This window comes from Syzygium oleosum, unplaced genomic scaffold, assembly GCF_021117445.2.
Source record: "Syzygium oleosum isolate NSW1041296 unplaced genomic scaffold, Sole_v2.1 Sole_v2.17, whole genome shotgun sequence".
NCBI classification, from domain to species: Eukaryota; Viridiplantae; Streptophyta; class Magnoliopsida; order Myrtales; family Myrtaceae; genus Syzygium; species Syzygium oleosum.
The window spans coordinates 5195079-5218008 of NW_026607501.1; the positions used below are offsets into that span (position 1 = coordinate 5195079).

Below are 22930 nucleotides of genomic sequence, written 5' to 3' on the forward strand. Positions count from 1 at the left end.
CAGGAAATACACAGAGGGCATGCGTGATCACATCCGATCTTAAACTCGGGACCTGATGGGCCGTCGCACCGCCGCCCAAAATTACGAAATTGGCTTATTTTAAGCAAAAAAATTACTTAATGACCTTTCTATCAAAATTTAAAATAAGAACAAATCTAGTTGTCAATATTCATATGTCTTGTTCAGGCATTTTTCTACAGATAAATGTCATTTAACGTGAATAACAAGTTGAAAAAAAAGTTAAAATGAAAGTCGGTTTTCACACCTAAAACTTTCGTTCAAAGTTGAGCATTCACACACAGACTCTCTCTCCCTCTCAACACGCACTCTGAAAGTTGCTCATCACCAACTTTCTTTGCCATCAAATTGCTCCAATCAGTTAATTTCACATTCACTTCTATAAAGACATAATTACACAAATGGACCATGAATTTTGGCCCAATATGCACATGAACTTTTAATTTGTTTGATATGATTTTTAAATTTTTGGTAAATGTTCAATTTAATCCTTAGACTATATGAAAATTTGCAATGTCATAATTCCATTAAATTTTTTTTTGGTCGGACATTCCATTTATTCAATTTAATGAATTAATGGAATTTGCTGATTTGATTTCTAATCCTGTAAGTTTGAACGGTGGTAAAAAACATAACATTACACGTGGATTGTCCATGTAAGGCATTTAACTCATGATATAATAATCCGTATAATCAAGTTAAATGGATAATCATTTTTCCAAATTGAACAAGCTAAACAAATTAAAAGGACCATTATATTCTAATTGAAGTTGAATATCATACGTGGATATTTTATGTAACATTATTTTTATTTTCACAGTTCAAATGTACCGGATTAGAAGTCAAATCATCTAATTCCGTTAACTTGATTTAATGAAACGACGGCATTGAACATTTTCATATAGTATAGTGTTTAAATTGAATATGTACCAAAATTTTAGGGATCATATTGAACAAATTAAAATTTCAGGGACGACATTACATATTGGGTCAAACTTCATGGACCATTTGTATTATTTTTCCTTCTATAAATACACATAATGCACTCACTTGTTCTCTACAGCACAAACATCACTCTTCATTAGAAAATGCCTTTCAAACTTGCAAAAAATTTCTCCATATGGTTGATACTTGTCCTGTGTGCATGTGCATGCGCCTCGGACGCCATGTCCCGTGCCTACGACATTCCGTCCGCAACTAAAAAATTCGAGGAGTGGATGACTAGGCATGGGCGTGACTACAAAGATGTCGCCGAGAAGGCAAAGCGTTTGAAGATTTTCATGGAAAACCTGCAGTTCGTCGAGGAGTTCAATGGCGCGGCAAACCGGACTTACAAGGTCGGATTGAACAAGTTCTCGGATTTAACCAACGAGGAATTTATGGCAACGTATACTGGATACAAATTGCCATCATCAACACGCAGTAACTCCTCCCAAGTCCATTCGTTTGAGTACCAAGGTTTGAACGACATCCCGGAGAGCGTCGATTGGGTCAAACAAGGCGCTGTCAACCCTATAAAGAACCAAGGCCAATGTGGTAAGAAATTTACTGCTTAACTATTACATTGCCCATCTTTATCCCACTCGTCATAAAACAATTAATCTTATTAGTGAAACAACAAAGAAATTAATTGTTCCGACACCTTAATATGATTTCATATATAGCCATGCGACCTTTGGCTTGAAATTATCTTGATTGAGTGATAATCACTGCACGATTCACTATCCCCTCTGTACAGGATCTTGCTGGTCGTTCTCCGCGGTGGCGGCGGTGGAAGCGATCACGCAGATCAAGTCTGGCGTGCTGCCGAACCTGTCCGAGCAGCAACTCATAGACTGTGCCACCAATGGCGGCAACCAGGGCTGCGAAGGCGGCTATACAGACAGCGGCTTCGAGTACATCATCGAGAACCAAGGCATCAGCTCCACATCGAACTACCCGTACACCGGGGTCGACGGCACCTGCGACGAGCAGTCCGCATCTGTTGTCAAGGCCAAAATATCGGCTTACACGGATGTCCCCGCGAACGAGGACGACATGCTGAAGGCCGTGGCGATGCAGCCGGTGTCAGTAGCACTGGACTCGAGTGGGTCTGCGTTCCAGAACTATGCAGGTGGGGTCTTTAATGGCCCGTGCAATGCCGATCTAGACCACGCGGTGACGGTCGTCGGGTATGGGACGGACGAGGACGGGACCAAGTACTGGTTAGTAAGGAACTCTTGGGACGTTTCGTGGGGCGAAAATGGGTACATGAGAATTCAGAGGGACTCTGGGGTTGAAGGTGGTCTTTGTGGAATTGCCTTGAAAGTTTCTTATCCCGTTGCATAAGTATTTATCTAAGAGATTATGGCCTCGAGCTCATGTGTGTTAGTAGGCCAAAATCGGTCCATATGAACCGAGTTTAGTCTAAGTGGAAATATTTCGGGTTAATTACTATAGTTAATCTCGTGTATTTACTGTTTTAATTTCAGTTAGACCCCATGCGACCTTTGCTGGGTTTCTTATGCTGAAGTGTTTTGAGTGTTTAATGATAATGAGAATAAGGAGGATTTGAAGACGGTCCTTGAATTTTATATTGTTAGCAGACACTTGATATCATCGTTTGAGACTTTGGACCATGTGCATGGGAGGTCTTCATGCCTACCGGATGATTGTATGGTCCAGTTTTAAATAATAAAAGAAGACTTTTTACCCGTGCTAATAAATTTTTAAAAGGGTCCGTAAATATATAAAAAAATGTTGGTAAAAAAAGCTACTGATTATTTGATTTCTTGATAGCTTATTGATAATCGACCGACATATCATAATACAAACTCTTATTGATGGTGCGCAAATTATGTGATATCCTCGATTTGGACCCTATTTCGGCAAGAGAAGTGGCTTAAATTGTCGATGCACTAATAGCAGGGTTAGACCATGAGTCGATTCACAAATCGTGCATGGGTCAACTATTCGATTAGGAAGGGCAATTGAGGGTCGGGAAATGCGCTCGACTAGAGCACTCAACCATGGAAAATAGCTAGACCATAAGGATCGATGCGGGACGACCTTATGACATCACGGGTCAATTAGTGAATAGTTATGGATCGATTCGACAAGAATATACATAGTCGGATTATGGGTGATTCCGCATAATCATTATACTAAACCTGAACGATCCTAAGCTAATTTCATAAGACCATGTGTCCTGGGTAAATAAATCAATTTTGCATGATTACATGACAACCGAGAATGATCCATGGATTGATAAGACTCGAATATGGATTAATTGAAGAATCAACCATAAGTCACGCTAGCAACACCCAAGAGGCCACCTAACCCGAATAGGCTATATTAGGAGCACTTCCCATTGAAGTTTAGCCAGGAGCCTTGGTCCGGTTATAGGTTTTCGATTAAGGATAGTTCAGAGACTTTCCTTTTTGGGTTAGTTGAGGTAGACCCCGAGAATAGTTTTGAGCTTCGAAACTTTGGACAAAGGAATTTTGGGTCGAGAATTGGAGCCCACGATGAAGTGGGCCGATTGAAGGCCCATTGGGCCTCACGCCCAATGTGTGCTTCGGTCACTTGGGCCCAAACAAGTCCAAGTGGGCCCAATGAGGCCCACTAAGCCCACTTTACCATTTTCAAGCCCAATAGCTAATTCAAGCCCAATTTGACCCCGTGAACTTTTCAAACCCATTCTTTATCCTTGTAAGCTCGAACTCGATTCATACGAGCCCGTACAAAATTCTAGCCCATATACGCATATAGTATTTTATATTATACTTTGTGAAATGACCATCTTACCCTTCTTGCATTATTGAACAAAGAGACAAAGATAGGATAAGCATTGATGATGAAGACTTTGGGGGCAATTGCATTGATGATGAAGACTCTGGGAAAGAGATAATATCTCCCCAAACTCTCTCTCTTGTCTCTCATTTTTCCTTCTCTCTCTCTCTCTCTCTCTCATTTTGCCGCCCCCTGTCTCCCTTCTCTTCCTCCTTCGGCCACCAGCAGAACAGCCCCCCCTTGGCTGCTATTTTTGCCGTCGTGGAACCACCACCACCAACCGGCGAGCGCCGTGACCGTTCCCTCGTCGTGCGCCGTCCGTCCGAGCCGTTTCCTCGCTGGTTCGCCTCCACCGCAAGCTAAAATCAGCCCCACAGAATCTGCTGAGCTGCTGTCCAGCCATTGTCGCCACCCCGTGTTGTTTTCAGACCGAGCCAAGTGTAGCCCTCACCTTCGCCGTCGAGCCCGTGTTGTCGGAATCGTTAACAGGTGAGTTAATGCTCTAATCCTTTGATTAGTACGTTAAACTTGGTTAGGATTAGTTTATATTAAGTTAATTAGGTGGTTAGTGATTAATGGTGATTAATTAGTTGATAGGTTATCAACTAGCGATAAGTTATCGGAAAGTTAGGCGATAAGCTATCGCTAAATAGGCGAGAAGTTATCAAAGTTTTGGTGATAAGCTATTGCCAACGCGATAGGCTATCAAGGAAATGACAATAAGCTATCGTTAAAGGGACGATAAGCTATCGGCAAAGGAAGATAAGCTATCGTTATTTGAGTGATAAGCTATTATCAATTAGGTGATAAGCTATCGATTAATTTAGTGATAAGTTATCGCCAAGGGACGATAAGCTATCACTAATTGATTGATAAGTTATCGCAATTAGGGCGATAAGTGGATTTTATATGGGTGTTTTCTGCTTGAGTTAAGTGTTGAATTATGTCTGTTTTATGCTGTTTAATGCCTGCTTTGCCCTGAGAAATAATTACCCTATGTAAAACCTTGTTATTTAATTTTTAAAAGGGTTTTTGTGGACATATAAATAGTAAACCCTGAGGTGTCGGGTTTATATGTCAAGTTTTATAAGTTAAATAGGGCAAGGATGTTTAAAAAGGGAAGCATGCAAAGTTTGACGGTTCAATTGTGTGTATGTGATCATGTGTGAATTTATTACTGCATTTTTAGGTATAAAAGTTGCAGTATTTTGATGTGTAAGCACAACCACATCTGCATTGGTTAAATGAGGAGAAATGAAATTAGCTTGAGTGGTTGAGGGGCTTGCGTGATCACATAATGAAAATCCATTACCCCCGTCCGAGTACAAGCATGCCTTAAATGGCCGTGATGAAATCCCCGTCTGAGTGGGGGCGTACCTTAAATGGCCGTGATGAAACCTCCGACGGAATTTCGAGCGTGCCCTGAGTGGCTGTGATCAATACTTAGTTAAATCAGAAAACCCCGGTGCGAGGACAGGTGTACCCTGAGCGGCCGTGATAGATGTCCGGTTATGCCGGAAGATCGCCAACCTGATGCGAATAACGCAGGTTGTGCCGTGGCCCTGTGAGGTCATAGTAATCGGAACATGCGTGAAAGAGTGTGGATGCATTGTGCCTGATTATGGGATGAAATTGTGAGGCACGGTATGGAACGGGCCAAAACGGTTTCACCTTATAATCGAGACTCGTGTAGATGCCTTGTGCATGAGAATAGTGTGTTCTGATTGTATCATATGCTTGTTGCATTGTGATTGCACATGATGGTTTATAATGTGCAGGGCGTGTGTGCCAAGGCAAGGTAAGAAAGCCTGCGATAGTTTAATGGCACGTTTGTTTATGCTGGGTTGGATAGCCTGCTTGTGTGTATAGTTAGGGCAAAGCAGGGGTTGCTTTGCTATTGATCTGCCGTCGATGTGTTGCTGAGTGTTTAGGTGTGCCCGAGGCGAGTTGACTTCCTAACCAAGGCTTAGGTCGTTAACTTACTGAAATTTATCTCACTCGTTATTGTTAACTATTTTTCAGGTGCTCAGGTATGAGTACGCGTTGCGTTCCGTGGGAACCGGCTGTTTTGACGGGGAACACCTTTTAAGGTTGTCCTCGTGGATAGAGGAGCTAGGTTAACCCCCTATCTTTTGTGATTATAATCGGGAAGGTCTATGTGGCATACTTGTAATATATTAATTTCCGATGTACTGCTGTTAATGTATGTATATATATTTGTTTCATGTTTTCCTGTCTGTCCCTGTTATTGTTGTCTGGAGATGTCGTGCTTCCGCATGTGCATAATTGAAAGTTAGAATGACTAAGTCAGCGACGCGTCTTGGGACGTCGTAATAACACGACCAAGGAAGGATGTTCGCGCGCTCGAGGGTTCGGGGCGTGACAATTTACCAATTTCATTTTTCCATCTTCTATCAACTTTCATTTGTCTTTCTTACAAATGCCATTAATTTATCAAGTTTCATTTGAATTTACCAATCTTTATCTGAGTGATTGATCAATTCGTTTTCAATAAAACCCCCGACTAATTTAGTGTGGTAAGCGTGACTTCCAAGATTTTTTAGTAAGAGATGCTGTGATTTGATAGATCAAACGTTTCCCCACTCAAACAAAGTCCTTGGGCGATAAGTTAAAAATAGAATGTTCTCTTAGAATCCCTTAGAATCTTAATCTGTACAGTCCAACACTGGTCTCAGTCAATGATATTTTATGGTACTTCTAGGCTGGAAATTGTTTGTTGTTAGTATGCTAACACGGCCTTTGGTTGACGGCGACATGCTGAGACTTAGATTTAGACTCATCTCCTTTTTCTTTGTCTATCAAGTTCTCTAGAAATTACTTCTCTATCGAAAGTTAAAATATTATCGAATTTTAGAATTATAAAAAAATTATGAACAAATCTAGTTGTCAATATTCGTAAGTCTTGAGTTGAGTTAAATAAATGTCAACTAACGTGAATTATAAAGTGGTTAGAGAGATTTAGGGGTTATTCATAGAGTTTTTTTGGGGTGAAATTTAGATTAAATTTTGAGAAGGAAATATAACAAGTCTAAGACGGACGAGAAATGTTGCCAAGAGAAAAAAAAATCGAGAGAATAGTATAGTCAATCGAGATTGTTAACCGTCGGGTTGGTCGCTCGCCATGTTGCCTCGAATTTTCGTTCTCGCCTGACCAAGCTTGGAGTGGTCCTCTTCATCCTTGCACGACATTCCGTTTGAGGTAAGTGGTTCAAGGTTCCAAAGTTTCTTATGCCAAGTTATCCATGAAGTGATCCTATCATCGAGAGTGTTTCATGATTTGCTACATCTGATTAGGCGCTTTCCACTCGGTGTCTTAAATACCATGTGTATTTAGATATATGTTATTCATTCGTGTGTTCACAATAGGATAGATTCCATCTATTTTGCATATTGGTTTGTCTTAGTAATTTTACCATTAGAAGAATAAAAATTACAAAGCATCACGTTAGAATAGGATTTTGCTTGACAACTCATATAGAAATTTAGAGCTTTCCATAAATGAATGCTCCGACGCATATTTGTCATCATTTAGATTATTATTACAATTTTCACATTGCACACATGCATGTCTTTTGTTTCTTTTTTCTTTTGGCCATCTTTGTGTTTCTTCTTTATTTTTTTATTTTTAAAATTTGTTGATCTTTGACCAATTCATAGTACCAATGTGACAAGAAAAAGGAAAAAAAAAATCAAATCTCTCTCTCTCACTCTCTCTTAATTTATTGATGAGTTCAAATCATTCAGTTTATTTGTTACTATTTTCACATTTGCACTGCTTTAAAGAAAAAAAATCAGTAGAAATTTAGGGTTTTCCATAAATAAGTGCTCCGACACGCATTTAGGATCAGTTAAGTTATGTATTTATCTTATTGCTATTTTCACAACGGCATTAAGGAAAAAAACAAATAAAAATCATGCGCATGCTTGGTCATTAATAAAGCATCTGCATAAATAAATAAAAAATAGAATCTCCAGGATTGCATATAGATTAAAAATGCCTATTTTTATCATTTAGAATAGAACTTTGTTAATACATAAAATATAAAAACCGCATCCGTAGCGTTAGATTTAGGCTTGCCCTACACATTGAATGCTTTAGCATACATTCTTTAAAAGATTTCATTATTTGCCTTGTCCATTGCACCTGCATGTTTGGTATGATTAATTCTCCCTATAGCACTAGTTCATTTTAAGATACTTATTTAGGCATTGCACCTGTTGCTTTGCTCGTAGGGGTCTTCTATCAATGCATTATAAAAAGGTCTTGTATTAATTTTGCCCGATACGGCTCAGGCTGTTTTTTATATTTGTTTAAATAATTTATCTGACTGCTATCGATTGCTTTATTTTACTGCTTGTGCATTTATGCATGAACACTTTAAATTTGCATGTTTAGATAAAAGATAAATAAAAGATTGCATGAAAGAATTTTTTCCTAAAAGAAAAGAGGTACCGGTAATAGGCCTTAGCTAAAACTACCGTTACAAAGTGTCCGAGTTTGAAATATCTGGTTCTCAAAGTTAAAGCAGATCCTGTACTTTACTTGACTCCTAACTAGCTTAGAGTAGGTTAGTGATAGTTCTAGTCTCATTTAAATTAATGATGTCGGAGAAATCAAGTTGTGGTCCGTAGGGTTCAAAACATAAGCGTCACTTCACAATGGCGAGATGAAAAATTCAATGCGGTCATTGGTGAATATATCATGTGACATATGGACGCGATATCTCTCGAAGTGGCGGCAAAATGTGACAATGTCTTGCCTGTGGTGGTGCATGCGCAAGAATCACTTGTGTTCGGACAAGCATGGCTTTATGAATCATATTTCCGTAGAGAATATGGAATTGGGAACGAACTTTCCACCTTAAAATTAACGCAAAATTTTTGTATGGCCTGGTTATGAAGCAGCCTAAAAATGTACATCTCTAGTGCAGCTATCTCATCACATCCCCTTCAAAGTATCACACTGAGGAGAAGAAGAAAACACACACGAGAAAGTGTTAACGCAATGGCTTTCACGCTCAAGAGTGAAGTCATCATCTTCCTTGCTCTAATTCTTGGCGCTTGGGCATGGCTTGCGGTGTCGGTCCGCATGTTGCGCGAGCCCACCGTTTCTGAGCAGCACGAGGAATGGATGACTGAATATGTTCGGACCTACGAGGACCCAAAGGAGAAGGCAAAACGCCAGGCGATTTTCGCCGAGAACATGCTGTTCATTGCAGATTTCAAGAAGTCCGGGAAACAGACTTTCGAGTTAGGTTTCAACCGATTCTCAGACTTGACCAACGAGGAGTTCGTGCGAAGCCATACGGGATACTTGGCACCCAAGCGACCAGAGCATGCCGAAATGATGTTGTTTAGACACCAAAATCTGGCCGGAGGTATTCCCGATAGCATCGACTGGGTACAGAAAGGTGTCGTAAACCAGGATAAGTATCAAGGCCAGTGTCGTAAGTACAAATGTTGTGAATGGTTCGACCTTTTCTTTTATATAGTAAACCTGTAGGTATTACACGGAATATATATACTTTTGGAAAACTTAAGCATACGTGTGACATAGAGCCTATTTAGTACAGCTTTCTTTAGGCAGCTACAGCTGTGAAAATGAGTGTTGCGTCTTTCATAATGTATTCCATAAACTCTCGACAGCTGCAATAGTTTATAGCAGCTGTTGGGAAGTTGCTTCACCCATCTTTGAGGTGCTATGGTTTGAAAAAATGTATAACAACACATCATAGCACAGCTACAGTACAACAAGAAAGCGATAACTACACCAAACAAAAGCTTAACATACTATAATAAAAAGTCAGACATCAATGGTAACACAATTACGGAAATAGTGCAATTTCACATGCTTATAATGTCAACAGCTATTATGTAGGATCCTGCTGGGCATTCTCAGTCGTAGCAGCAGTAGAAGGAATTGTGGGGATCACAAGCGGCAAACTACCGGCGCTCTCCGAGCAACAACTGATAGATTGTGATACCACAAGCTATGGCTGCAGAGGCGGTTCCCCTGACAATGCTTTCAAGTACATTGTCCAAAACCAAGGAATTGCATCCCAGGGTACCTACGCATACTATGATATGGATGGGACCTGCAACTCAACGAAAGCAGCAGAACGCGCGGCGCAGATCAAGGGTTTCGCCGATGTGCCGCCCGGTGAGGAGGAGCTCATGAAGGCAGTTGCGCAGCAGCCAGTTACGGTCGTAATTGCAGCTAGCGGGCGGGAGTTCCAAAGCTATAAATGCGGCGTGTTCAATGGGGATTGCGGCTCCCAGCTGGACCACGCTGTTGTCGTGGTTGGGTACGGGACTAGTGAGGACGGGACCGATTTCTGGAAGATCAGGAACTTGTGGGGCGAGGCATCGGGTGACATCTTCTTTATATGAGGATTCAGAGAGGCGGTGGTAGTTCTAAAGGAATGTGCGGACTCGCATCCAAAGCTTCTTATCCAATTGCTTGAGAATAATAATCAAAACATATATGCACAAAGCACAAGCTTCACGCGATTACGAGTTGCTGTTTGTGTTGCCTCTTCAATTATTGTGCCATTAGGCTAGAGTAATATCTATGGTATCCGTGGGATTACACCTTCGACCGGCGTGGATACACGAGCATTACATGGAAAAATTTCGGTTCTTAGGATTTGAGGTGCCATTCCGCAAAAACCCGACATTGGTATAAGAGTAAGCTTGATTGTCTTGGGTTCTTTGTTTGTATCCGTTTTGAGTAGGCACTCCATGTTTGCCACCTTGAAGAATAAAAAATGGCATGTTTTCAAAACGGTTTAACCTTTTGTACGATTCTCATATATCCCTTGGTGCCTGTTTTCGAGTTGCCCATTAAATCCTCTAATTTGGAGCTGCATTTGATTGCTTCTTCTTAGATTGTACTTGAGTTACCATTGGTTGGTTTGTTTGAGCTTGAACTTGGGTTCTTATTGTGGGTGCAGCCATTGAACTAATGCAAGGGCACATGATCCAAGACTAAAAAAGAGTTAAAAGAATGTAATCTTTGGGTGCCTTTGCTTGAGGAAAAGTGTTTTCCCAAAATTAATTTTTTCAACTTACACCCGTTTGGTTCGCCGAAAATGATTAATCAATCGAAAATACTTTCCGATTAAGGAAAATATTCATACATAAAATCAGGAAAGTGAATTCCTAAATTTTTTCGATAAAAAAAATCTCAAATCTAATAAGGTGAAAACACTTTTCGAAATTACTCATCTTAAAATTTTTAATATTTTTTGCTTTTCTTTTCTTTTTCTTTTTTTTTCTTCTTCTTCCTCCTCTGCTAGTCGTCGGGCCTTGGTAAGGGCCGGCGACCGACCACAGGCGTGGGTTAGCCTCGGGCAAGGTCAAGCTCGCCAGATCCCTGGGAGCTTGAGCCTTGCCATATCCCGATGAGTTGGACCTCGCCCAAGGTTAGCCAAGTCGGCTCTTGCCGATGGCCTGCCACGGCCATCGCTGAGGCTCGGTGATAGAGGGAGGAGGAAGAAGGAAATAGAAAATAAAAAAAAAGAAAAGAAAAAGAAAAAGTACTTAAAAATTCAAATTTTTTTTTGCTTGAGATAAAGTCATGAGATTGAAATCATTTTCCAAATGAAATCCAAACATCATAAAATGTTCTCGGTTACATGTCACCAAACAAAGGAAAACTAACAATTTTCCTAAAAATGATTTTCCAAAAAGTATTTTCCTTTATTATGAAATTTTCTCTCAAACAAATCCATCCTTAGTTTTAAGTCCAACTCCAGAATCACCATGATTAGAGTACAAAGGAAGGGATAAACTGACATCTTCCAAATTAGGGGGATTACTAACAGCACTAAGGAGGATATGGTTATAATTGAGAAAGAAAGGAGGTGAAACGACTTGTATGTAGGAAGGAAAGGATTACCATGATGTCTTCCAAATTAGGAGATGCAACAAGAGCCGACTCTTTCATTGAGCGTTTTAGTCTCCTATTGGCCTTTGCTTGTATTCTATTTTACATTGTACATGTTTACTAATCGATGTTGTAGCATGTTTCGATGAAGCCACAATGATTCCTTATCAGCTCGAATTGCATGCTCCATCCCTGTGATGGTGGCAAGGTGGTGTTGGGATGAGTTGAAATATGATGGCTGATAGCTACGCGCTCTCTCCCCTCCTAACATCTTACTATATTTTTGCCCTTCTTCTTATCTTATATTAGATTGAATTTTATAATTCAAAGCAATTTCTTTACTTTTAACTTCTACCTCGGGTGCTAATGGCAAAAAGAATTGATTGGATGAATCACCAGTTTCACGGGAAAAGTGCCAAAAAAGTCCTAAACTTTTTGCAATGGTACCAATTTAATCCTAAACCTTTTTTTGGTGCCAATTTAGTCCTAAACCTTTTGCATTGGTGCCAATTTAGTCCTAAACCTATTTTTTGTGCCAATTCAGTCCTAAATCTTTTGCATTTGTGCCAATTCAGTCCTAAACCTTTTGTCTTTGTGCCAATTTAGTCCTTTCGGCCAATTTTGGCCAAATTTTGCTAACGTGGACGCTGATCGGCCGGCGACCGGTCATCGGCGCTGACATGAACAACTTTAATAATATTTTAATATTTTTTTGAATTTTGATTTATTATTATTATTTTTTCCCCTCCCTTTCCTCTAGCCAGTCACCAGATCGGTAACCGGTCAGAGGTCGGCGTCGGCGAGGCTTGCCCAAGCCAGCCACTGGCGAGGGTGGCCTCACGCTGGGCGAGACCCGACCTCACCAGATTCGGTGAGGTAGTGCCTCGCCCAGCCGCCAGCGAAGCTCGCCCTTGCCAGCGACGGTGAAGGCGAGCCTCGCCATGGCTGGGCGAGGCCCGACCACGCCAAATCCAGCAAGGTCGTGCCTCGTCCAGCCGCCGGTGAGGCTCGACCTCGCCAGATCCGGCGAGGTTGGGCCTCGCCTAGCCATGGCGAGGCTCGAACCCTCGCCGTGGGGCCCGACCTCGTCGGATCTGGCAAGGTCAAGCCTCGATGGCGGCTAGGCGAGGCACGACCTCGCTGGATCTAGCAAGGTCGGGCCTCGCCCAGCCATGGCGAGGCTCGCCTTTGCCGTCGTTGGCGAGGGCGAGCCTCGCCCAGTCGCCGGAGAGGCCGCCCTCGCTAGTGGCCGACGAGGGTGAGTCTCGCCAGCGCTGGCCTCTGGCCTTTGGCCGGTCGCCGATCCGGCAACCAGCTGGAGGGAGGGGAGGGGAAAAAAGAAAAGAAAATAAAATAAAATTCAAAAAAATATTAAAATATTATTAAAGTTGTCCATGTCAGCGCCGGTGACCGGCCGCCGGCCGGTCAGCGTCCACGTTAGTAAAATCCGGCCAAAATTAGCCGGAATGACTGAATTGGCATAAAGACAAAAGATTTAGGACTGAATTGGTATCAATGCAAAAGGTTTAGGACTGAATTGGCACCAAAAAAAGGTTTAGAACTAAATTGGCACCAATGCAAAAGGTTTATGACTGAATTGGCATAAAAAAAAGATTTATGACTAAATTGACACCAATGTAAAAGGTCTAGGACTTTTTTGGTACTTTTCCCCCGGTTCCACACATTGTGAAAGGCAAGAGTATTTAAATAACACAGGTGAAAAGTTTGAGCGCCTAATTCGGTGATCTGCATAGGTCAAGTTGAAAGGACAAAAAACTAGAATTGTCCTAAAATTTTCAACGTCCAACTCCGGAATTACCATCACCAGCACCGAACTGGACCGATGTAGATTAATTCTCTAGCTCGACAGATTTTCCTCCAAATGGGGTGATATTTTACATTTTGAAATTCATCATATTTTGATTATATTGTTTGTCTCATTATCTCCTTCTGCTTCATGACATGAAAGTCAAAGCCCCCACAACAATCTTAAAACTGCACTCGTTGCTATGAATACGGGCACTCTCCTCGTGCTTGTTTCATCATCACAAAACTGCACCATCTTCTTTCCTCCAAACCCTTCACTCTTTCTCGAAGAAACTCGAGGACCATGCAGACAGATTCATCACCCTCTCTCCCTCCAAGAGAACCAAGAAACGCCCCCGCCCACCCACTCTCTCTCTCTCCTAGTAAAAAGCATTTGCAAACTCTGCCGTCAATGATTTAGTGCCGGCGAACAGAAATCGGCAAGATCGACGACCCGAACAAGCGCCGCATGATGTTCTGGAGGAGGTGCCTCTTCAAAAAGGCGTCCAACCTCTGCGAACTCACCGGCGCTCGCGCCGCAGTCATTGTCTTCTCCACCAAGAGTGAGGTGCACTCTTTCGGCGATCCCTCGGTCAAAGAGATAATCTCTGAATACCTCCGTCGCAAGGGTGACGTGATGCCACCGAAGGGTCCGAGAGAGTGGCTGGACTGGGTTGAGAAAAAGTGTGATTCTTGTGCGACACAGGAGGACTTCAAGTCCCTTATCGTGACCGTTCTCGATTGGGTGTGCAAGCAATTGAAGGATTTGGAGGACAAGCCATCGGTTAAGGCCGGCGTCGATGATGATTCTGGAGTTGGAGTTGGTCGTTCTTCTAAAGTTTCGAACAATGACAAGATCGATTCACTTAAAAAGAATTTTGAAGCTTCTCTTCCTTCACTTTTTGCTTTCGATAAGGACTATGCCCGTGATGTTGATTGCGACAGTTTCTTGATTTCGCCGGTCGGCTCGGCCGCGAGCAGTGGAAGTTTGGGAGTGGAGTCCACCCCGATGTGCTCCGATCATGAGGGTTGTGGGTTCGATCCTGACAACTTTCTTAATCTCCCCAAGGACCGCAACGGTTTCTTGATTTTGCCATAGGACTTGGCCATCGGCGATGGAAGCTCAGGAAAGGAATCCGCGCGTTCCGATCTTGAGGGCTCTGGAAATAATGAGGACGACATCTTTGCACTTGAAGATTTGGACGTGCCTCTTGTGATATAAATATGAGTGCATAAATACGTGTGTATGTATGTGCGTTTTGTTTCTCGTCATGCAGAATAGTATGGAGTAAGATACCTTTTAATCCTCCCATCCTGATGTAACTTTTTTTTTTTCCTAGTCTATTTCTCCTTACGTTAAGTCGAATGTTTTAATTTAGCACGATTTCTCCGCTTTTTTTAATTTTAGTGGTGCCACATCGGGTGTTAATAGGAAAAGGAATAGGTCGGACGAATCACGAAATTCACAAATCGTGAAAGATAGAGTATTTAATTATCAACACAAATAAAAAGGAGTTGATTTACCTAATTCGGTGATCTAAGGAAAATCCGAAGAGCCGGCTTCGATAAGATAAAGAGCCCCTGAGAGCTTGAGGGGGAAACTAGAACCTGATTCGAGGGAGATTTGAGCGAGAATGACAACTATTATGTTTTAGAAATCAATTTCTGGCCATAAATAGAATTTTGGGTTAATACCACGAAAAATCATAAACTGGTACACTTATGACAGATTTACCCAAAACTATATTTTTGACCATAGAAAACCCTAAACTGGTACATCAGTGACAATTTTACCCCGAACTATTTTTTTTACCACCAAAAACCCCAAACTAGTACACCTGTGATAATTTTACCCCGAACTAATTTTTTAATAATATTTTTTATTTTTTCGAATTTTTTTAGTTTTTCTTATTTTTTCTTTTTCCTTTCATTTTCTTTTTTTTTTTCCTTTATCTTTAACCTCTGGCCGGCGAGGTCGGCCCCGTCGGCCGACGGCGAGGTCGACCTCATCGTTGCTTGGCGAGGCCGACCTCGCCAGTTGCCGGTGAGGGGTCGTCCTTGCCGTTGCTGGCGAGGCTCGGCCCCGCCGCAACTAGCGAGGTCAACCTCGCCCAAAAGCGGCGACGGCGAGGACAACCCCTCGTCGGCAACTAGCGAGGTCGAACCTCGTCAGGGGTGGGACAAGGCCAACCTTGCCAGTTATCGGCAAGGTCGGCCTCGCCAGTGGTCGGCGGGGCCGACCTCGCCGACCCTCCCTCCAACTGATCGCCGAATCGGCGACCAGCCAGAGGTTGAAGATGAAGGGAAAAAAAAAGGAAAGGAAAGGAAAAAGAAAAGAAAAGAAAAACTAAAAAAATTCCAAAAAATAATATTAAAAAATTAGTTCGAGGTTAAATTGTCACAGGTGTACCAGTTTAGGGTTTTTGGTGGTCAAGAAAATAGTTCGGGATAAAATTGTCATAGATGTACCAGTTTGGGGTTTTTTATGGTAAAAAAAATAGTTTGGGGTAAATCTGTCACAAGTGTACCAGTTTAGGGTTTTTCATGGTATTAACCCTAGAATTTTCTAATTTTATTCCCTGAATGAGTTTCTTAGTCAAAATATACGTATAATAACAACATAAAATTTCTCCCTCCTGGTGGATGGTGGCCGGCGGCGGGCGAAGGACAGCCGAAGGCGACTAGCATTAGACAGCAATCGACGGACGGCAGCGGGACGTGACATCCTGATTTTTGGTGTCATTCCATATTGGTGCAGAAAAAAAATCGAAAAAAAAATTAGAAAAAAAAAATAATCAGAATATTAAGGAATATTCTGTCCGAAATTCCTTTATATCAAGTCTTTTCCTTTTCTCTCTTCATTCTGTTCATCTTCTCTTCTTCTTCTTCTTCTTTCTTCTTCATTTTGGACGGATCGTGGTTGCGCAAGAGGAAAATCGGCTCGACTTCCTACGATTCTTCGACAAGATCATCCTCGAGGCAAGTAGATTCTAATTCCTCAACTTCGTATTCGTCTTTTCACCCGAGATAAATGGTTTTTGGCCTTTTATGATGGGTTTTGGGTCTCGAGTTGAAAAGTTTGGAAAGTCTTTGACTTTTTGGTTTCCCGAGGACGTACGGGTGTCGGGATATCGTGAGATGGTGACGGATCGTTGAAAACGAGCTTGGATGGCTCGAACGAGATATGTTAAGGTTATGTGTAAGTTGGATGATGAAATTTTTACTATGTTCCTTTGATTTTCTAGTCGTTTTTGGTGTTGTTCGAGTGTCGGGATGACACGTGGTGAGTTTGAATGGTTGTAAGGAGTCGATAAGGGCAGCCGTGGTTTGCGTTGAGCCGAACTGCTTAACGGCGCGTGGTGGCCGCGGAATAGAAAGTAGCGCGGGGGTGGCTCATGGTGTGGGATAGAGGCGTGAGGAACGCCTGTGTCGTAGGCCGCTGATGGTGGTGACCGAGCCCATGGACGGTGACGACGTGGTCTCACGTCAGCTGAATCATGTGATGAAGGATAGTTTATATGAGATGGTGATTTTGTGCACGATGTTGTTATATTGCCTGTGATTTGGATAGTATCGTTGGTGTCTCGGTTGGTTTAATATGCCCCATATGGGGATTGTTATTCATATGCTTCTGTTAGAATCATTTGCACTCATCATATTATAATTGTGTGATAATGGATGGTGAGGATTGTCAGACGGGGGATCCCTAACGATGCCTTATGTGCATTGCTTCATGTGCATCATGTGAAAGTGAATGGTGAGGACCATCGGTCTGCACGCCAATGATGCCCCGCGGGAGTATCGGGATGCCCAAGTACGGAAGGCTTGGATGCCGTCGGTCTGCGCGCTGACGATGCCTCGGAGTGAGATGCCTGTGGTTGGTATACCATGGAAGTCCGGTCTGCGCACTGGAAGTTATCCGCACGGGTCGATCTACGCGTCGATGTAACCGTGGTACGGGGGTGGATATTTGATGAGAGAACTGATATAATAACTAGCATACAACATGCACTGCACCCATTTATTGCATTTGCATCATTTCTCTCATAAATAATGTTTACATCTTGTGGTGATTTGATGATTCGTGTTGTCGATGTTTTAGATATCTATTTGCTGAGCTTTATGCTTACTTCCGTGGTTATTTATCTTTTCAGATTAGTAGATATGACATCCGTTCCTCCCACTACCTATAGCGCTCGTTATGGAGCCCCTATTGATTTTACGTTCCATTGGGAGGACGTGACTTTTTCTGAGTTTCCGAATGTTGTTTTTGTGAAGTTTGTGTCCACACTGTGGGTTGATGTAGGCTTTGCGCCAGGGTTAGATTCGTGCCGTTTCATTGCGTTGTATATCCGCTGTCAAGGACAGCTTTGGGGACTGCTTCCATTTCTGGATACTGACTCAGACTCAGGGTCGGACAACGATCCTGATATGGAGGAGTAGTTGGGCGACCAGATGGACAACTTTTTGAGATGGCATGACCCGAATGACGGACCTTTTTGAATAGGGTCGTATAGTTGTTGGAGCAGGGAGCATTTGGGGGTGGTTGTATTGGTGGAGTAGTGTACCTAGCCTCCCAAGGGCGACTTATCTTTTGAATTGTATATTTGTACAGTTAGTTCGCATGTACCCTGACTCTAACTTTGTATATATATATAAAGGTATTTACCAGCGTGCTTGCGTTTGTGTATGTTTCTCAGTAAAAGATACTTTACATTCTTGTTTCATAAATATTAATAGCTTCCGCATGCGTATATGGATTATTAGACCCTTTGTCGTTAGTAGTGACGGCCTGCGACGTCACACGGGAGGCCACCGGCGACAGGAAAAATAGAGAAACAGAATTGTACTCGCCTTACTTTTTGTTTGGGCCTTTGTTGAAAAGTCTGGAGCCAAGTTGGCTCTTCTGTTGCAACGAACAACTTGAATATATCGGAGAAATGAGCCAATAGATCCATACACTCAAGGCCTGTTTAGTAACGTTTTTGTTTCTTTATTTTTCAGTTTTTTTGTTCCCCAGAACAGAAAAAGAACAGAAATTTATTTAGTAATGTCAGTTAATTTTTTGGTTTCTTGGAATAAAAAAGTAATCAGGGAATAGATTTGAAATAGAAACAAGAAGCAAAAAAATCTACTTCTTATTTCTAGAAAAAAAAAAAACAGAAACGATTTTTGCTGGAACCCTCTAAAGCAAAATATCTCTTTCTCGCTCCTTCACCTTTCCAACTCGTGCTCTCCCTCTCAGCTCACCACCTCCAAAGCATCGCCTCTGTCTCGCCGTCCCTCTCTGGTGGCATCACATCCGTCCGGTCGGCTCTCTCTAGTGGTGTCGCCTCCGTCCGGTCGCCTCTCTCCGGTGGTGTCGGCGTTACCTTTGTCGTCTCTCGTCCAGTCCAGATCTATACACAAGTCGCCTCCGGCGGTCGCATCAGTTCGGTCGCCCTGTCCAGTCGTGTCGCCTCTCTCTAGTCGCCTCTCTCCAATCGCCCTTTCTTCGCTCGGCTGTCAATTGCTCCAATCGTGCTCGGCTCTCTCTCGGTTGCTTCTCTCGGTAGCCCGAATCCAGGTTTTTCGCTTCGATTCCTTGTGGTTGTACATTCTTTAGTTGTGCTTCTCACTTCTTGAAGTTGAATGGCTGCATTCTGCATATGGATTTGCTCTGATTGTTTGTAAATTTGAAACCCTAGCGTCGATTGATGCTGTAGCGTTGATTACATTATGCTATGAATCTCATGTCAAGCTTTAATTTTGGTTCAAGTTTGGAAGCTTCGATACATTCTTATGCTATTTAGTATCTTTGGCCGACTGTTTACAAATATTCTCCGATTGTATCGGACTAACCTTGCACTTCTGGTGGTTAAAAATATTTCTCTATTTTTTTTAATTAATGAATTTGATACGAGTCCTCTTTCTTTTAACATTAATCTGGGGAAAGCCTTTTGAGGATGTGCTTTTCTAAGGGATAGTTTAGGCTGGGCTTCGGGTGGTTTAGTAGAAAACAGCATTTGACTGCCTTCTAAATGGGAAAGCCAAAGCTGTTGTGTGCATCAGATAGAGCGTTTTATATATGATTCAAAGTCCACTTGTTCTAGAGCTACTACTTGTTTGGCATGCGACTCGTTTTGTGGAAAGATTTACTTAAGAGTATTAATCTCATGTCAAGCTTTAATTTTGGTCCAAGGAAATAATGACAAATGCATTATTTTGACGAGCTTCTATAGAATGTCTTATTGCTTTACAAGAAGTTCCTGATCATCTATGTGCTCATGTTGTGGTGTATTAAAGTTTATAGGATATCTTGTTGCCTCTGGATGATCAGCCTTTTGAATTTAAAATACTTGCTTGAAAAAATGTGGACTTGAGAGTGTTTGTCTGAGATAATGGAGGAGTTTACAAGTTTTCAAGGTCAAATTTAAGAGGTTCAATATACCTTCCGATAGTCCAGGTTGAAGTACCAAAAGTAGCCCTATTTATTGGTCAATCTTGTGTGTTCTCTGTTTTGATCATCAGGATAGTGAGGTCTCTGTGTCATACTAAAAAAAAGTGGACAGAGCTTTTGTTTCGCTGTTAGTATAGGCTTGCAAAGGTTGGTTTAAGGTGTTTACATATCAATTCACGTAGTCATTTATTTATTGATACTAGGTTGTATTCATGCTTGTGGAATCAAATTGGACTTCATAATCTCTCGACTTGGAATATTGTTTTAGGCTTTTTTTAATATCTAGTCTTTTTTATGATTAGCTAGACCGGTTGGAGTCATTTTGCTGCATGATTTCATGATAGATAAGTGCTTGGTGACATTTCCCTAATGAGAGGAAGGAAGGGGAGGGAGGCGGGCAGGGTGTTGTTGTAGAGTTGGGTGGGGGTGTTGTAGTGGAAAAAGAGGAAAAAGGAAAAGGAGATGTAGTTGGAGAAGCATAATATAGCGAAAGGAACAAAAGCAAGGCTAAAATTGAGTTGATTGAAGTTGGAACAGATAAAGGTTATTCTCGGGATTATAAAAGTGAATGATGTTTACTGAATGAGGAAAACTAAAGACAAAGTTACTAAGGACTTGTGTAAAAACAAACTATATATATATTTTTAGGTCTTCTCTTTTTGGTTGATTTTCATTTACTTTGCATGGTATTTGGTGTGGCACTTTTTTTTTTTTTGATAATCGAGGTGTCCGCGCAGCCGGCGAGCTAGTGCTCAAACCAGCGGTGATGCCCGACTAGTCCTCGAGGGGGGCTAGCGCAGCATCCCACCGCCACGACTCCCCACTTAAATCACCGATGGGTGAGTTTGAACCCAGGACCTCTCGTGAAAGGAACTGAGCGCAAACCAATGCGGCCACCGATGGATGGGTTGGTGTGGCACTTTTTGTACACCTTTACTTTAAAAAAACAATGCAGAAAGTGGTTTTCCATCTAGATGATTATCATGAACTCATATGATGTTCAACTAGTGAACGTTAAATGGCATCCCAGAAAGAGGCATTCAACGCAAAGTGGACCGAGTCTTTAACCAACTTGTATGTCAGTTTGTTGGTAGAAGAGGTCAAAAAGGGAAATCGCACCTTTTCTACTTACAACAAAGCAAGGTGGACTAACATACAGACTGAATTTAATAAACGGTTAGGACTCCAATATAATCAAGTGCAGTTGAAGAACAAGGTGAACAAACTGAGAAAACAATATGGTAGTTTTAAGAAGCTTTTTTCACAATCCGGATTTGGCTGGGATAATGTAAACAAAATAGTTGTTGACGTATGTCATCATTATGAAAATTGCAGGATAATAGTGAGTGAACAAAATTCAAGAAGGATGGGTTTCCTCAATATCCCGACTTGTGTATTGTATTTGGTGATATATATGCTACTGGGGAGCATGCAGTTGGAAATGTCGAAGATTTGATGGCGTCGGACGAAGGTGACACTAGTGGTGGTGATGCAGACGGTGGTCGAGAGGATGTAAGTGAACACCATATTGACGAGGGAGTCTTTACATCTGACAAAACTGCTACTCTAGTTCATGATAAGCACAAGTTGGATAGGACTCCAAATATCAAGAGGAGAAGACAGAGTCACGCAAATGTTATTAGTAGCACCTGCATAGCCTTACAAGATTTGATCAAAACTAGGGCAAGTCAATCTGTGTCTGGTTCTGTCACCTCATAGGTCGCATCACCACCTGTAGACCCCTACTCTATAGTTGTCATGATTGGAGTCTTGGTAAGCATGTCTGAGTTGGAGCAGAATCTTTACAACAAGGCAGTAGAACGAGCTTGCGTTAGTGCCGCATGGAGGGATGCTTTCATCTTATCACCGGTTGAAAGGAGAAATGGACTTCTCCAATGTCTTTAATAGATGTTGGGAAATATACTGTGGATTGCATGGGGTTTCATTGACTGTATGACTTATGTTGTTGGTTTTTATTTGGTTTTTAAGGTTTTGGATGTTCAGACTCTTGCATTTGTGTGGTGGCTTGGGTATGATGGATTGTATGCGATTTTTATATTTGGTTTGTTTCACTTTATGACTTATGTTATTTGTTGGACTTATGTTATTTGTTGTTATTGGGTATTTTTTTATATATCTATATTAATGTTCTTGTATTTGTGTAATGGCATAGGTACTATGGAAGGGGGACAAAATAGTATGTCTAATGGGCAAGTAGCACAAGTTGAACAGGTTTTGGATGACATTGATATTGACATAATGATAACATGGTTGAATATTCTTGCAGTGGACATGTCTGTTCATAAGAAAGAACCTATTAGGGACAGTAAATTGTCAGGACCTGAATGGGTAAGGGAGATTGTTTATGGACATTCAGATAGGATATATGAAGCCTTCAGAATGGAGAGCCATGTTTTTCTGAACCTATGTGGTTTAATGAACGCAAGAGGTTGGTCGAAAGATAGTCGATATATAAGGGTAGATGAACAAATTGAGATATTTTTATCTTTGGTTGGTCGCAAAAACTCAAACAGAGATTTATGTGAGAGATTCCAACGTTCGGGAGCAACAATAAGCAAGTATTTCAATATAGTGTTGAAAGCAATTATCAAACTATCAAATGAAGTTATCAAACCACCTTCCTTTGATGTTGTCTCAGAGGAGATTCTCATGGATCCTAACCATAAATGCTACTTCAAGGTATGATTTTCATATTGATTATACACAATCAAATCATGTGGTTGATAATCATGTGTAACACTAGACTTTCATAAAATCTTAAGGCTGCGTAGGTGTTATTGATGGCACTCACATTAATGCTTCTATCCCTATGTCGCAGCAAATCCCATTTAGAGGTAGGAAAGGAAGTACTACACAGAATGTGATGTGTGCTTATTCGTTTGATATGAAATTTACTTTCGTGTATGCTGGGTGGGAAGGATCTGTTAATGATTGTCGAATGCTCTCAGCAGCACTCAAGACTCCTC

General features: G+C 41.6%; 3 protein-coding genes and 1 pseudogene across 3 annotated transcripts; all 4 read left to right on the plus strand.

Moving 5' to 3' along the window:
- The first annotated feature begins 1083 nt into the window (after positions 1-1083).
- Positions 1084-2589, plus strand: LOC115694331 (zingipain-1-like). The gene is made up of 2 exons (XM_030621463.2): positions 1084-1554; positions 1757-2589. Exons 1-2 carry the CDS (start codon positions 1107-1109, stop codon positions 2344-2346), a joined length of 1038 nt encoding a protein of 345 aa, XP_030477323.2. The 5' UTR covers positions 1084-1106; the 3' UTR covers positions 2347-2589.
- A 6226-nt stretch (positions 2590-8815) lies between these two features.
- LOC115667146 (zingipain-2-like) lies at positions 8816-10200 on the plus strand. Its single transcript, XM_030588762.2, has 2 exons — positions 8816-9257; positions 9689-10200. The coding sequence occupies exons 1-2, from the start codon at positions 8816-8818 to the stop codon at positions 10198-10200; spliced, it is 954 nt and encodes a 317-aa protein (XP_030444622.2).
- A 3567-nt stretch (positions 10201-13767) lies between these two features.
- LOC130140322 (uncharacterized) lies at positions 13768-14727 on the plus strand. The gene has a single exon (XM_056319432.1). The coding sequence runs from the start codon at positions 13974-13976 to the stop codon at positions 14601-14603; it is 630 nt and encodes a 209-aa protein (XP_056175407.1). The 5' UTR covers positions 13768-13973; the 3' UTR covers positions 14604-14727.
- A 6234-nt stretch (positions 14728-20961) lies between these two features.
- LOC115694335 (uncharacterized) lies at positions 20962-21848 on the plus strand (annotated as a pseudogene).
- The last annotated feature ends 1082 nt before the right edge of the window (positions 21849-22930 follow it).

Bases quoted from the DNA above. Each gene is read 5' to 3' on its own strand.
- LOC115694331 (XM_030621463.2), top strand. From the start codon at position 1,107: ATGCCTTTCAAACTTGCAAAAAATTTCTCCATATGGTTGATACTTGTC. The intron at 1,555-1,756 runs GTAAGAAATTTA...CCCTCTGTACAG, and splicing joins AAAGAACCAAGGCCAATGTG to GATCTTGCTGGTCGTTCTCC.
- LOC115667146 (XM_030588762.2), top strand. From the start codon at position 8,816: ATGGCTTTCACGCTCAAGAGTGAAGTCATCATCTTCCTTGCTCTAATT. The intron at 9,258-9,688 runs GTAAGTACAAAT...GCTATTATGTAG, and splicing joins TAAGTATCAAGGCCAGTGTC to GATCCTGCTGGGCATTCTCA.
- LOC130140322 (XM_056319432.1), top strand. From the start codon at position 13,974: ATGATGTTCTGGAGGAGGTGCCTCTTCAAAAAGGCGTCCAACCTCTGC.